Source organism: Gallinula chloropus (assembly GCF_964237585.1).
Source record: "Gallinula chloropus genome assembly, chromosome: 1".
Classification (NCBI taxonomy): domain Eukaryota; kingdom Metazoa; phylum Chordata; class Aves; order Gruiformes; family Rallidae; genus Gallinula; species Gallinula chloropus.
In genome coordinates, this window is record NC_140085.1 from 207,517,759 (window position 1) to 207,533,778 (window position 16,020).

The following is a 16,020-nucleotide window of genomic DNA, read 5'->3' on the forward strand; positions in this document are numbered from 1 at the left end:
ACAGCTTTCTCTTGCCTGTTCTTTTGGCCAAAACCACCCTGGCTCTGCCTCAACCTCACCCGCATCCTGGCACGGTGGGTCCCACTCGAGGCTCTGGGCCCCAGCAGGCTTGAGAAGAGACCGGCTCATCTCTGCACCACAAAGGGTGGTTGAAGGCAGCTGCTGACCGCAGGTACAAGATGCCGTGGAAGGGAGCGCTCGCCTCCTGACAGGGCAGAGGGGTCGGGGGCCCGCAGGCGGCCAGGCGCCCCCGGCCCTGCCCCCCCACCCCGGGCTGAGGAGGAGCCGGGCGGGTCGCCCCGTGGGGTTGTTGTGGCCGGACCCCGGGGCAGGACAACAGCTGGTGAGGGACCAAACCTGCCCGCGCCTGCGGGGCTGCCCCGGTGGTCGGGGCAGTGGGGCACGATGGCGGGGCCGTGCCGAGTGCGGGACGGGCCAGTTCCCCGGCGCTGAGCGCTCGCCTCCTCCGTGAGCGCCTAAAATGTTCCTGGCATGCGAGGCCAGGGGAGATGCAGTGAGGAGCGGGGCACTTTTCCAACAGCTCCTCCGCCGAGAGAGCCAGTGGCACGGCGCGGCTCCGCAGCCCGTCGCTCTCCTCGGCTTCCTCGAGCAGCCCGAGCGCCATGCAGCGAGGCAAGGTAAGGGGCTGCGGGCCGGGGACCGGGCAGGGCGACCCGTCAGGGAGGGGTGTGGGGGGAGCGGCCCGTCTCCGCGGGCCGGGGGACTCCGGCGGGTGCCGGGGGGGCGCGCCCGGTCCCGGCCCCGCTGACGGCGTCGTCGTTGCAGGTGCGGGCGGCGCTGGCGGCGCTGCTGTGCGCGGCGCTGCTCCCGCGCTGCCCGGAGGCCGTCAAGGCGCCCAAGCGGCCGGCGCGGACCCGGACCTGCGGCGAACGGCCCGAAGAGCTGCTGGAGCAGCTGTACGGGCGGCTGGCGGCGGGCATGCTCAGCGCTTTCCACCACACCCTGCAGCCCGAGCCGCCGGGACGCCAGCACAACGCCAGCTGCCCGGCTGGGAGCCGGCCGGCCGCCGACAAGAGGTTCCGGCTCCCCGTCAACCTGCGCAGCGCGTCGCCGTGGGCCTACAGGTGACTCTGGGGCACCGGGGGCGGAGGGTTGGGGGGGTTGCTCCAGCCGCGTCATGGGAGAAGCGCTGCCCGGGCTCCGGCGGGATGAACAGAGCCGGTTCCGCTGTGGGGGACCCTCCGTGCCTCGCCTGCCCGGGGCTTTCTCCGCCTTTTCCCGCGCCGTGCCCTGAGGCAAGTGCGGGCGGCGCTTCTCCCAGGGGTGGCGGAAAGGTGTTAAAGTGGGTGTCTGAATAGGCAGATACGGAGTAAATGCGCGAAAACAACTTGTGTGGGGAACGCGTCTAACGGACGAGAAACGAATGAGGTGGAGCAAGCTGCGAGGTGGAGCTGGCCCTCCCCACCCGCCCGGGAGCACAGCCCAGCCCGCAGAGTGTCACTGGGCAAAGCGTCAGCACCCAGACGGCCCCTCAGCAAAGGACCGTCACCAAGAAAGCCCCTCCGGCCGCGGTAGCATCCCCAGAGGGCCCGAGCGCGGCTGCGGGCGCTGCGCTGGTTTCTGGGCGCGGGGCAGCGCCCGCAGCCGTGCCTCATCTCGCCGGGCCTCCCGGGGCCTGCAGCTTCCCGCCTCGCTGGGGCAGCTCGGGCAAGGAACGAGCGCTGCAGGTTTCTTACGTGTGTTTCCAGCCTACGCTTTGCAAACGCCCTCCCCCGAGGTGCGGCGGGGGCTGACAGACTCTTTCAGGAGGCATAAAAACATCGAAGTAAAATAAGCGTGTTGTTAGGCTGGTCAGTACGCTCAGCACGGGCCTGCGCTGCTGTGGGAAGCCGCTGACCCACAAGGCTAAAACCAAGGTGTGATCACCTTCTCCCTGGCCAAGGCTTCTGGTAGCTTTGGCTGAGGAACACTGGCAGAGCTGGGGTCTCTTTTTCATCCTTCAGGAAAGACGCCACGGAACGGGAAGCTAAAACGTGCACAAACTTAAACCCCGTTTATTTCCTTGCTGCTTCCCCTACATTGTACCTCGTACGTGCCTTGATGTGGTCCCTGCATATCCAGCACATGTAAAGATCTCCTCATTAGTGATCTCCAATCAACGCTGGTTTTTGTGGCATGGCTTTTGCCCGTTTTTAGTTTAAAAAGTAATCCAACTGAAAGAAAAAAGGGTTTATTTGCTCAATGAGCCTTTCATAAACAAAGTATTTTTAGAAATCGTATTTTTAGTAATACGTTTCCTCTAAGCAGACTGAGGATTTTTTTTAAGCTACCTCAGTGTGCAAAAAGCAAGTATGGGGAACAGAACAGCTACCATTAGGCTTAGGCATGGTTTCTTATGTTGTTTTTGCCCAATACTAGTTCTGTCAGAAAATGGTTCTCCTGATCTGAAAACAGTGCCTTCCACGCTCACTTCTTGTTAGGCAGGTATCTGTTTTCAGTTGGAGCTCTGTATAGACTTTTTAAGAGACAACCAACTGCTATTTGGGGACTTGCTTGCAAAAAGTTTATTAAGAAATTATAAATCTGCTGTACTCGTCACCAGAATGTTTTCAGACAGTCCACTAACCATTCACATGCAAGTAACTTGATGACGTCTCTAAGCTAGAAATGTTAAAAGATAGTAAAAAAAAAGGATTACAGTGTCAAAGGCAGAATCTAAAATCATGTTTAGGGGAAAATTTGTTTCTGCAGAGGGTTGAGTACACTGAGTTAACAGATCTCATTTACAGCTTTTTTTTTTTCCCTTGATCCCACTTTTGTTGTATCCTTAGTGTGTCATGAGACAGGAACAGACATTGCGATGTGCAATGAAAGTGTAAAATACAAAATTGCTCATAATGAACAGTAACAGGCATTTGCTGTCAGAACCTTCTGTTTCATAGATCTTTGAAGCCAGACAAAAGCATTACAAAGATCTGGTCTGATCTGTGGTGTTCACCCAGTTACCCTGGAAGCAAGTTCCCAAATCCTGCTAGTGCTTCTGTTTATCTTTAAAACCAGCTCTCCTTTAAAGATGCCAAGCAATGGCACCTTATGTCTTGTCAGTTGTTAGCGAATTCCACGATCCAAACTATTTCTTCTCCACGTCAGGGGTGTTACTCTGAAGAACTGCATCCATCTCTCTCTTGTGATGCAGAACTTTCCTGACAAGCCTACTTACATTTAATTATTTTAATCTTTCGTCATGAGTTGTTCCCCTATACTAATTTTGCCAAGAGTTGTTACTGTCTCATGACCTGCCTTTGAAACACTGGCGTTGTTCAAGTAGTGAATGCCCAGAAATGAATTCACTGTAGGCAACCCCCTCTTGTACACCCTGATAGGACACCCCTCAAAGCATGAATTGGACTGTTTGAAACTCCATCGTGATTCCTGCCCTGTTTCAGCATCTCACAGACATTGTGCTCTCCAGCTTTGTTTCTGTCCCTATGGAGTTCAGTGCAGTGGGTTCCTGCTCTGTGCACAAAGGGTCTTTTTTCTTTTTGTCTTGCATTTTAATGTCTGAGATCTCTCCTGCTGTTTCTCTGTCTTCATTGGTGCTGCAGCCATTCCCGTTATTACCATCTTCAGATTTCATTAACATACTGTTTATAGTCTGTATTCCAGGTCATTAATAATACTATACATTAATAGTACTGTCTGGCTCTCCTGACCTTCCCCTGCATATCTCCCTGGGCACCTGTTCCAGCTGCTTAACACTGCTGCTTGTAACTCTTCTGCCCACAGGATTGTCAGCTGGATTTTTTTCATATCAGCATTTGTGAGAAAGAATCAGATATATTACTTAGAGATCTGTGTTTAGCATTCACCCTGCTGCCCCAAATATATCCAAGTTTGTCATTCTGTTTAGCATGGGAGAATCAGGTTTGACTGGCTCATAGTGCAGATAATCCTTGTGTGGCTTCTTTCCCTGTCTTCGTTCTTGCTTACTATTTGTTTTCTATTACTCGGTCTTTAATTCAGTTTTACAAAAATCAAGACTTAGATCATTTTTGGCTTGCTACAACCCGGAGGTACAGGAGTTGCACGTGGACTGCACCACAGATCCATCTGCTCCACGATCCAGCAGCAGCAACCGGCAGTTGGTGTATCAGGCAAAAGCTAGAGGAAGAACATTAGCTCATCTGCCTGATAGTGAAATTCCATCCTGATGGCCCCAGGAGATCAGTATATAACTCAGAGCACAAAGTTTAATCACACAAATCGCTCTTCACCCTGCATAGCTATAAAGAGGCAGCAGAGTTCCCTGAAATCTGTTGAGTGAAATCTTGAGCATACAGGATTTGCTCTGCACTTTGGGGACTCAGTCAGGAGTTAGCCAGGGGTTTATTTAAAAAAAATAAGGAGCCAGTGGGAGAAGCTCTGCAGTGAAATTGCGATGCCAGGAAATCATCAGGCTGGTTGTGTGCCAGTTTGGGAGATCTATCCAGGAGTCACTTGTTCTTTTTAGTAGTGTTACACAGACAGTCAATGGAATCAGAAAGCCTCCTTGCACAAGGGCATCCCTGGCTGTTGCTATGGTTCAGTGTTGCTTCACAACAATTAGCAGTGCAGGTTGGCTTACCTCTTATGGATCCCTGCTGTCAGGGTGTTGGTTGTTAAAAACATGTTTACCAGAGCTGTGCACACAAGTTGCTCATGGAAAAGAGCCATTATAGAAAAGGTGAATTTTAAAGGTGTGCCTAAACATTTGCAGGCCTTGATCATAAAGCTCAGAGTAATGGTTGAGAAATCTGATCCCACTGAAGTCAACAGCATGTTTGCAGGTAGCACTGAGTTGTGATTCCGTTCGTGGTGCAGCAGAGCACAGGTGCTGTTCCGAAATCGGCCGCATACATCAACTCTGCTTTTATTCTCTATTGCCTCAAGGCTGTAATAGCATTCAAGGCCAGTCTGTAGGAATACATTCAGGGTCTTCTGCAAACGCCTCTGCCCAAAATTCTTCACTTAGGAAGCCATTCCTGTTTCTGAATTTCCAAATCTCATGGCTTCTGAGGCCAAATCCTGCCATTACCAAGGATTCATTTACAGATATTCAGTGTTGATCTGATCATGAGATCCAGTGTTAGCTGGTCTCTCTCAAACATTGCCCAGCTTGATTTTTTTCTGCTTTTCAAAAAACAGTTTCAGTTTATACACATCCTTGGATTAGTGCTCCTCTGCAAAAAATCTTGATAAAAGTAATACAGGCAAGTGTTGTTTTTTTTTTTTACTGGTAAAAGCCAAGCTTGTCTGCAGTGCTTTTGAAAAAAGTCATACATGAGGTCTTGCCTTTAAATAATGCTCCAGTGATTCTCAACAATCTTATCCAAGACATTTTCCAGGATTTAAAATTATCATGTGGCACAGTGTGCACATCCTAAAGACGCAGCCAAGGGAAAGAACATGAGAGGACATGGAACTGACACCCTTTTTATTTAAGTATGTGTTTATACAACTCTTGAGATAATCACTGTTGGCACTAGGCTATTTTATGCAAGCACTTACTACCTGTATATAGAACAAACTAAGCATAATGTGAACAAAAGAACACCTGCTATAAAGAAATAACTAACTTGCCAAGAGGGAAAAAAATGTTGTTAGCTCTTAATCCTGTAAGTATTTCAGACTGCAAAGTGAAGGGCTGATGATCTGCTTATTAGACTTGTGATATCATCCAGCTGTTCACCTAGTGGTTCTCTGAGGAGTCAGCTGCATCTGCCTGCCCCAGCACAGCATCTGACTTGCTGGATTTAGAAGCTTGGAAACTATGAAGTGATAATATTAATTCTGCATATGAAACTAGCAGTACAGGACAAGGCAGATTAAGTCTTTGCAAGAGTTTTACTTCTGACAGAAACTTTTCTCTTGAGTTTCCAGGCTTAGTACATAAAGGGCAGGAAGTTTGTTTTTCACTGGGAGCTCTCAAAGCACTCGTAGGGTCGTAAGGAAAAGCAGCCTAGAACTAGTCACACTTCATTAGCAGTTCCAGTTCAGTACAAACCTGCTTCTTGTTCCAGCAGATTGAAACACAGCAGCCCCGCATAGCTCACTGCTCCTGTCACTTGTGGAGCAGGAGCTCTGGCCAGGCAGAGTTAGCTTTACAGACCGGTAACCGGAGTTCACAGGACAAGGGCAACCCTCACACAAGTGGCTGGCCCATCTAGTTTGCAGCAGTGGCCACAGCAAATGACACAAGGATGCAGGGGGACACAGGTGACAGTGGAAAGTGGCACTTCTCCGATTGTCCCCCAACTCCTCCTGGATGCTTCTGTCGTGTCTGCCGCAGTTGTGTGAATCTTTCAGTAGGCATAGGAAAGCCAGTGGGAGCTTGGACCATGCATTTCACCCAGTTAAGTAACCTGATCAAACACAGAATCTTGGAATCACAGAACATCCTGAGCTGGAAGGGACCCATAAGGATCATCACCCAACTCCTGGCTCCACACAGGCCCAGCCAAGTCAGAGCATGGGGCTGAGGGCATCGTCCAGACACTTTGTGACCTCAGTCAAGCTCAGTGCTGTGACCACTTCCCTGTGCCCGTGTTCCAGTGTCTGACCACCCTCTTGGTAAACAACCTAAGTAAAGAACATGTTTGCCTTGTTCTAGGAGAAGACATAAAAACATGACCTCTAGTGCTTACAGTAATGGAGACGCATGAAACTACAGTAGCTGAGGCTGTGATTATTACATGCACAGCATGATTATGTTCAGTACGTGCAAACAGAGGAAAGAGGTCACAGTCCTGTATTTATATGGCCAGGTTACTGGTGTTTGTTAGTGGTTCAGGTCCAAATCAGTCAGGGATGCCTAGAAAGATAAAAATGAGGCTTTAGTTACGTGGCCTTTCTTAACAGGTTTGAGATGAAGATGCAGAACCTCAGATATGACTCCAAAGCCTAATGGCATTTGAGTTCAGCATTTAATTTCAGGAGTCATTACTTAGAGCCTTCAGCCTTAAAGTTCTGGTCTGGATGCAAAACCACGCCTGTGTTTTGGATCCATCTTTGGGTTTGAATCGTCTCCGATTCCTTCCAATCCTCACATGATGGAGTAGAGGTATCTACATCAAGCTTAGCAATAGAAGAGATTTTTAAATGGAAAACAGGAAACCCCACCACCCTTCCAAGAAAACCTCATTTATACCTGACTTCTGCCATGTGGGAATTTGGAGGAGGAAGTTTGTTGTAGACCGTGATTCCAGTGACAGTGTTCTCTTGTTATGAGTGAAAACTCTTATGTTTGCATCCAGAAGCATGTTCACGCTTTCCAGTAACATCATAAACCAGGTGCTAGAGATAATATAGTAGAGGAAATACCAGTGACTTGACATATGGTGTGTTTAACAATCCACCACTGAAGTTATTCACACTTGAGTTTGAAATCGGAATGTATCACGGGAGAAAAGCCTGTATTCCACTTTCTTCCCTTCTGCTGGCTACCAGACATTTTATTTCACATTGATGTGAGATCCTGTAACATGAAGGTATTTCCTGGGGAAAGTAAGCAAGTATAAATGGGACAGAGAAGCTTTGCAGAAAATATCTGCGACATTACAGATGTCTGGCTATGAGAGAACTGGTTGGATTTTTGTGCGAGGAAAAGAAATTCCTTTAAAAGACAAGAATCGAGATGATATGGTCATTGCAGGGGGGAAAAAAGAAGTCTCTTTTCTTTGATGACAGGATAATCAAGTTTGAGTGTGGCTAAAGCTGTGATTCCAAATTTGTTTTAACCTGATAAGCTGGTGTTACTTCTGAAAAGGGCAGGTCCCTTCTGCCCCTGGCTACAGCTGCCTGTTCACGCTGGCTTGTTTGTGTAGCACTCTGTGTATATGTGCCAAGGCAGCCAAAGGAACAAAATCCAGCTTTTGATGAGGTTACTTTTCAGTTGGCTGAATTCCACAATCCATCCTGGAGCAGAAAAACATTAGCATCATCCCAGGGGTTGAGGTGGGAGGCAGAGCTGGGCTGCCTGTGTTGGCAAGAGCAGATTTTGTTGACTAGGAGAGACTTGTATAATCGCAGCTCAAGGCAGACTTAGGCCGCCTCTTCCACCACTGAAACCTCTTCTCATCTCAGAGACCACCTGAAAAGATAAAAGGCTGAAGCTTTGCTACCAAAAGAAGTGGTACAAGCCTTGGTGGGGTTCTGGGGAATACAGTTTAGGAATCACTTTACGTCTACTGTGTTTTTCAAAATAAGTTATTTTGAAAACTTCTGTGGAAAGTTTTTATCAGTCCATAAATAATTATATTGATAACAGGCATTTAATTTATTAATTTTTGCATTGGAATTGCCCCTCTTGATCTACTTTGTGGTGATCCCATATAGAGGATGGCTTAAAACCCAGTGCAAAAAGTTTTACTGGTTTCTGCAGCACATCACATCGCAAGTAAGCATTACAGAGCATTCTCTCTCCTATCAAATCTTTGTCTGGACCTCAGATTTTTAGCCACAGCTGCTGTAATACTCTGGCCAAACATGGAAAATGATCGATTCAGTTTGCAAGGACCGAATGCTCCACTTCACTGTTAGGAAAACTTCCCAAGTAACAAGGCAGTGGGACACTGCACAGAGCCTGGGGCAGGCTGGGGAATGCCTCTGAAGGTTTTTGAGAACATGGGCAAATATATCTGAGTTTGCCTGATGGAGACATTTGCACTAGGTGATCTCCCAATGTGTCTTCTCCCTGTCTGCATGCCTGTAGGATACTTGTGCTGTGCAGTGTGTGTAGGTCTGTCTACTGTGTGAGAAGAGGAGCAGGAGGAAAGAAGAGCAGGAAAGGGGCTTCTGTTTGTTGACAGGGGGTCAGCATCCTCCCAAAGTGGGGACTGGCTCTGGGGAAGGAGTACTAAGAGGTGGCTGCTGGTGCTGCTGAGCTGCAAGGTCCTCCAGGAAGAGCGAGGTGTCATCCCTCTCCAGCTGGACAGTGCAACCACTGCTGAAGCAGGGCTAGTTTATGACTGGAGACCATAGTATCACGTATTTGTTTCTGCATCCAACGACATCCAGAGAGGAACGTCGACAACTGGACTATTGGTTCAAGCAGTACTTAGGTTACAAGCTTTCCAGCTTCTGTTTATCAGGTATTTCCAGAGACAGGGCAAAAGGAAAGGTTCAAACAGTAACCTGGTAGAGAACATTCAATATACCCTTTAAGGTCTGGGGCAACACTTTACTTGAAGTTGTAGCAGGAGTGGACAGAAAAAATAATCTTGCCGTTTATCTCAGTGTGGGCATGCAAATGGTACTTGTCTCTGGCTAGAGGAGGAGACAGTGGAGGTGAATTAGAGAAAGAAATAGAGAGTTCAGCTTTCAAGAAGAAAGCACCTCAAGTACTAGGGAGAAAAAACAAAGGCAGAAACAGTAGTATAATTTAACTCTGTTTTAATTATAAAATTTTAAAATGTCGTATCTTCAATAACAATAGTGTTAACAAGGATTTGTACTGATTCTTGAGGAACTCAAGGCAGATCAAAAGTCTAAAAATGTCCTAGTGGCCTTTTTAATGCTCTCTTCACCCATTCAGTCCAAAATGCAAGACATACTCTGCTTAAACCTGGGAATCTCACATTTTAGAAAGCCAGTCACTTCCTCCTTCAGCGTGCACTGTAGGACCTGATCAGTTCTGTAACTAACTCCTTCATCTTTTTGTCTTTACACTTTACAAATAAGAAGCCAGCCAGCAACAGCTACAGCTTTTCCTGGCAAAAACATCATGTAAATGTTTACGGTCAAATGACATGATAATAATGTTCTCCAGACGAATATATCTATTTTTAGAGATACTAATGAGTCTTTATTATTTGCTTCCCGATAGAATTTCGTATGATCCCACAAGATACCCTAAATACATCCCTGAAGCATACTGTCTGTGCAAAGGCTGCCTGATGGGGATCTTTGGCGAGGAGAATTTTCACTTCCGCAGCACCCCGGTGTACATGCCGACAGTCATCCTGCGCCGCACGTCCTCCTGTGCTGGCGGCCGTTATGTCTACATGGAAGATTACGTCACTATCCCAGTGGGCTGCACTTGTGTACCTGAGCAAGAAAAAGAGGCTGAAAGTGTGAATTCCAGCATAGATAAGCAGGAAATGAAGTTGCTGGTAAGCCAGAATAAGCCATCGTCGGAATGACGAATATATAAAGAGTCATGTTGCAGCACTGCCTTCAGGTCATCATTTCACCACCTCAGGAAACTGCACCACAGCAGCAAACACGTTGCCTTACCCTCTTTTTCTACTCACAGTTATTTCAGTTATAAGGTGGGAAGTTTTGACCAGTCACTCAGATCATTAGCATTGACAATTCATATTAAGAACTTCTTTAGTTCATGTAAGTATTTGTTCCAAATTCCAACGTAGCTTTCTTTTTTTCTTAGAGCAGAATACTTAATCCCTGCTTATTCAAGGTAATTTTAGAAGATGATGCAACTAAGATGTGCTAGATATTACTATAGCATACTACTGGTTGTAGATATTTTTAAGGAGTCCTTTATACTCTACTTTTAAATACTCTTATATGAAAAATCACGTAGCTGCCATACGTGTGCCAAATCAGCAGTTAATAGGATAATTTCTCAGGCTGGAAGAGCCTTCCTTTATACTGCATATCCCAACTTCAGGCAGTCTTATGGCTGTTACATCTTTGGCTATTTATACACCATGGCAAGGAAACCTTTGCTGAGTTTGTCATTTATGAAACAATATTCTACAAGTCTGCTATTTTCAGACTTCCCAAATTGCTGGAGGTGCAAAAGTGTTGAGAAAAGGCATGCTAGAATAGTCAGAGAAGTGCACTGCAGTTTTACAGCAAGTCTGATTGCACAGAAATTGCCTATTAGAAAAGTCTGTGTTAGATTCCATTCATCATTGACTGCTTAACTTAGAACAAAACTGTATTCTGTACAGTTGAAAGGACAAAACCTTTTCCACGTTAGGAGGGGAGAATCACCATTAAAAAAAAACAAGATCAGAGGGTAGGCTTCATCTCAGGTACACTGCAGATGAGTAAACAAGCTAGGTCTTAACTTCTAGATGCTACAGAGGCCACTGAGGTGACTCCCAGCCAAACCAAATATGTTAAATCCAACTAATTTGTACAGTTAGTGTTACTCATTTTCCACTATGCTACATATAACAATCACCTTCAGAAGCAGCTGGTCTGAAGAAGAGCAACCTTCTGTCTTGCAGCTTACAGCTTATTTGATGGCAAGCCCTAAAGAGAAACCCTAGATATAGACAAAAATTTGCATTAGCAGAACAAAGGACTGAAGGCTGACTCAGTCTAGTGGACGATAAGCAGGAATAACCAGGCATATCTTGCATGACTGTAACTCCTCAGTGGGCCACCATCACCAGAGCTGGTAAGTCTGAATGAGCAGCAGAGAGTATCTTCTACAGCTGATAACGGCAATACCGTTACCAGAATAAACACCATATGCATTTACTACATGAAGAATCTCAAAATTTGGCTTAATTCATAGTGGACAAAGTCCCTATGCTGTGCAAACACACGCTCCTTTGGAGGTTCTTGTTGGGTGAAGAATGGAAAGACAATGAGCCACAGAATTAAATACAGAATGAGCCATATGACAACTCCTTGTTGTGGTGCATAATTATTGACTCAGCCTAGTATAACGGTATTTTATAGTGCAATCTGTATGGCTTCTTACAAAGACTGAAACAATTTCAAGAGCTCCAGAAACCAATAAACAGATTACTGTCACAACATCAGAGTGAAGTTTATAACTGCCTTTCTTGTGCAGATGCTTTTCCACAATTCTGCTTGTTTTCAGATCTGTATTCCCTCAAATTGTGATGCTTCTATCTCAAGGGGATTCTCAAAGGAGGGTTCAAAGAAGGTCATAAAGTGTTTATACCACTTAGAGAACAGCTAATTGCCTAGCTGCTGCCAGCAATTAAAGGTAGTTACTTGTTCCCTGGAGAATGTAAATACTTGCTGCAATTACAGCCACTTTTCCTTCCTCCTAATGTGGAAGAACTTCTCACCCTTTGAGAGAAGGGAAATGATAATCAAAGACAGAGGGGCTCAGAGGGGAAGCGGACCCTCCAAACTGGAGAAACATTGCATTGAAAGATGCTTCAGCAGTCTCAGATCTTACGGGTTCACTGTTAAATTGGGGAGGGGTTTTTTTCCTCCACTCACACTTCAGGGTAAAGTTATACCTTCAGATTCTTCAGCAAAAAAAAAGCAAAGTCTTCACAATAAAAGGCTGTAAAGAAACACCACCACCAACAACAATCCTGAACCACACAGCCCTTAATATTCCGTAAATACCCAGAAGGGCTTCCAGCTAAAGCTGACTAAATACTGTCCTCCAGCAAAACTCATCTGTCTGCCCACAGACTTCTGTTACACAAATTTGTCTGCAACAAATTAGTTGTGAGAGCACACGGATTTATTTGCATGATGTGGAGGAAAAAAAAAAATCTCACTTTTTTTGTTGCAACTCTCTTGTCCCACAGGCATAAATCATGGAGTCAGTTTGAGGTTTTTCAAATAACTAGAGCATGTTCTGGGAATTCCTGGGAGTCACAGGCTAAGATCAGGTAAATGGAAGAAACTTGGTTTTGCCAACACAGAAAAACAGATGCCTTGGGTTACATACAGCTTCAGGAATTGGATGAGTGAAAGGAGTGTCAGAGAACTGCAAACCTTCAGTGGATGGATAGATTATGTATGCTGGAGACCTCCTTCTCATCATACTGCAACAAGTGCAGAAAGCTTCCTATGGTCACAGGTAACCTCATGTTGTCTTACTCAGAAGCCCATTTTCCTTGTTTAACATCCCCCCCACCCCTTTCTGTGACAAACCTTTTAGCTGAGCCAGTTTGCTTCTCACTGCAGCGTTCCAGTTATGTGTCTCTCAGAGGCTCTGTTTATGTTTCAGCGTGAGCAACTGTTTGATAACAATTTGTTAGCGAACAACTGTTTGTTAATACTTAACATCAAGAACTATTTGCTACACAAACATTTGTTAACCTTCAAAATATCCTTCCCTATATAGACCCTCTCCACACTACTCATGTGGAAGAGGCTGAGTATTAAATGCAGTTTGCGCTTGTTTGGAATTGTTGTTTTGAAGAGTTCATCACATTGTGGATTTGTATCAGTTTCACTTCAACTGTGGTGTGACATTTTCCAGCTTCTACCCCTCTCCTTACAGCTGCTGCTGCCTTGCCTTTAATTTGCATGAGAGGAGGGGGGGGGAGTTCATTGGAGTTGCTTCAAGGCTCACAAGCTGTTGACACAAGGCAGACATGAAATGCCTCATTGAACCAGCTCCAGGCCCAATAAATGCAAACAATTCAAAGCTGAAACTATCTGGCAGCTGCAGCCGATTTGAGAAAATTCTTCTTGTGCCAGGAAAATCTTTTCCTTCAATGAGGTTGTCCCTGGAATACATTAGGAGCCACAAAACACAGAACAATATCCTTGGTAAAGAGATTATTTTCTTCTCTGTAGTATCACTTAATATAGTTTGGAAAATGTTTATCATTCAGGGAGGCTGAGAACAGCCTGCAGTGCTAGCTGTTGTTTACTGGCCAGTCATTACCTGAAGGTGTTTGTTTGGGTAGGGCACAGACTACAGCAGCAAGTAAACATGAAATTGCCAGCAGCAAGGGGAAAAGGGAGAAAGGCTCTGATGTACCCAGGGAGGCTGTGGAGTCTCCTTCTGTGGAGGTACTCACAACCCGCCTGGATGCCATACTGTGCAGCCTGCTCTAGGTGATCCTGCTTTAGCAGGGAGGTTGGACTAGGTGATCTCCAGAGGTCCCTTCCAACCCCTGCTGTTCTGGGATTCTGTGCCCAGAAAGTATAAACAAACACCACCATTATTCTGACTGGGATTAGAGAACAGCCATAACCACCTGGACTAAGGCACCTGAGGGACACCTAGTCTATCCAACATGTTTTGCTGAGTAGTAGCATGAGCTACTACTGGCTTTTGCTATCCTCCCATCTAAGGAGGCTGTGAAGCATGTGTAGAACCATAGTGGCAGCCCAGCTATACACTGCTGACAAGGGGCTTCTCCAGCCTAAACCCAGCTGCCCTATTCCCCACCTTGCTGCACAGCACTGGGGCTACACCCTGTGGGTACCCAAGGGAGAGCGACAACAGCTAGTTAAAAGGAGGTTGTAGTGAGGTGGGTGTTGGCCTCTTCTCCCTAGTGACTGGCGACAGGAGAAGAGTAAATAGTCTCAAGTTGTGCCAGGGGAGGTTCAGATTGGATATCAGGAAAAATTTCTTCACCAAAAGTGTGGCGAAGCATTGGAACAGGCTGCACAGGGAGGTGGTGGAGTCGCTGTCCCTGGGAGTGGTCAAGAAACTGGTAGATGTAGCACTTTGGGAGATGGTTTAATGGTTACGGTGGCGTAGGGCTGATGGTTGGAATTGCTGATCTTGAAGGTCTTTTCCAGTGTTGATGGTTCTATGATTCTAAATCAACTATCAATCCGAGGTGTTTCTCACTTCCTTTGGTACAGAGGGGCGTGGGCAGAGGGAAGAAGGCAATTGTGTGATACAGAGACAGCCTAATTGCAACATTGAGCTGAGAGCAACACCATTTTTAATGGGAGATGCAAGCCAGATCCTAATGGAAGCAGTACCTCAGACTTCATGTATTTCTAGAAATGTTTCATTTATCATCCAGGAGGAGATGCCAACAGCTGTGGTATATTCTCTTCCACCTACAGCCATCAGCCCACACACAAGACCCCATGTTTCCTTTCCCCAAATGTCACATTGATTCTGACAGCAGGGCATTTACATGTCCTGCTGCTGCACAGTGCCTGTTCCTGCAGCAAGAGGCTGTAACGCGTTTGCCTCTGTAGTCATAAATGCCACCGGCAACGTAACATGGTGGTAACACTTGGCAGTCTTTCCAATAGAAAGTCCATCCATGAGACTTTATTCACAGTAAAACAAGCCAATCACTACTTGACATGGAGGGATTTTTTCATATCCCTGTTTGTTACTGAAAGAGAGATGTTGCTGTCACCTCTCTTAAAGTTACTGTGATGGCACAAAGCACCAATTCACAATGAGTTTTTTGTGATTCGCAGCCTTCTCAGAAGCACAGCTACCTCCTTGGCAACAAGCATGACAAAAATAGCTCACCGCCTCTCACTGATGATGGCCATGAATGCTGCTAGTCAGGCTCTGCTTGGGCAGCTGCCTGCATTCACCAGGCTTTTGAGAGGGAAGCCAGTGGACAACAGGCTGCTCTGTTGAGCGCATCTACACAGCGTGACACGTGCTCTCATGCTGGTAGCCGTGCATCTTCACAGGGCCTCTTTTCACAGCCACCCAACCTGCATGTGAGAAGTAGTGGTTGTTTCCTGGGCAAACTGGATGTCTTGGTACAGATGAATGGTGACCTTTTGTAAAGTAAGGTCTCTGCTTAAGTTAGCAAAGTTGTATTTTAATTCTGACACAGAGCACCCAACAACACGTATTTAGCACAATTAAGCAGACAAAAGAAGGCATTAATAGCAAAGCTGGAGTGGGTGAAGCTTGTGCTTCAACAGCACACTTTAGGTGGGTGGCAAGGGGATCAGTATCAGCCCTTCTGGTGATCACACCTGTCCCATTTGGAAGTCTCTACGTAGTTTAAAGTTTGAGGAGTTCAGTGTCTCCATCTGTTTGGTGTGCAGGACACTGAGGTAATAAACCAGTTTACAGTGTTGAAGCACAGATTTGTGCTGATACCTGTGCATTTAAAATTCTTGTTTGCTTTCTTACTTCAAATCTGGCTGCTGGATACTGGCGTAGCCTCCTGGAAAACAGCCAGACCCAGCTGTGTGGCACCTGCAGGCAGTCCTTTTCAGGGAGTGTTTGGGGTTTTTTTAAGCTCAGCAGCAAGGATGGCTTCTGGCTTGAAAGGCAGAACTGTATGGCTGTGGATTCAGAGGGACTGTTGGAAGAGCCTGGTCTCCACTGTCTGTGCAGGCTCACCCTCTGCTGCACTTCTCTTGTTTTAACAGTACGTA

At 46.4% G+C, this 16,020-nt stretch overlaps 1 protein-coding gene across 1 annotated transcript; it reads left to right on the top strand.

The window, feature by feature from the left end:
* Positions 1-623: 623 nt before the first annotated feature.
* IL17D (interleukin 17D) lies at positions 624-10,139 on the top strand (the record flags this gene model as incomplete). The annotated part of the gene is made up of 3 exons (XM_084277777.1): positions 624-638; positions 787-1,085; positions 9,824-10,139. 3 exons carry the CDS (start codon positions 624-626, stop codon positions 10,137-10,139), a joined length of 630 nt encoding a protein of 209 aa, XP_084133903.1.
* Positions 10,140-16,020: the final 5,881 nt, after the last annotated feature.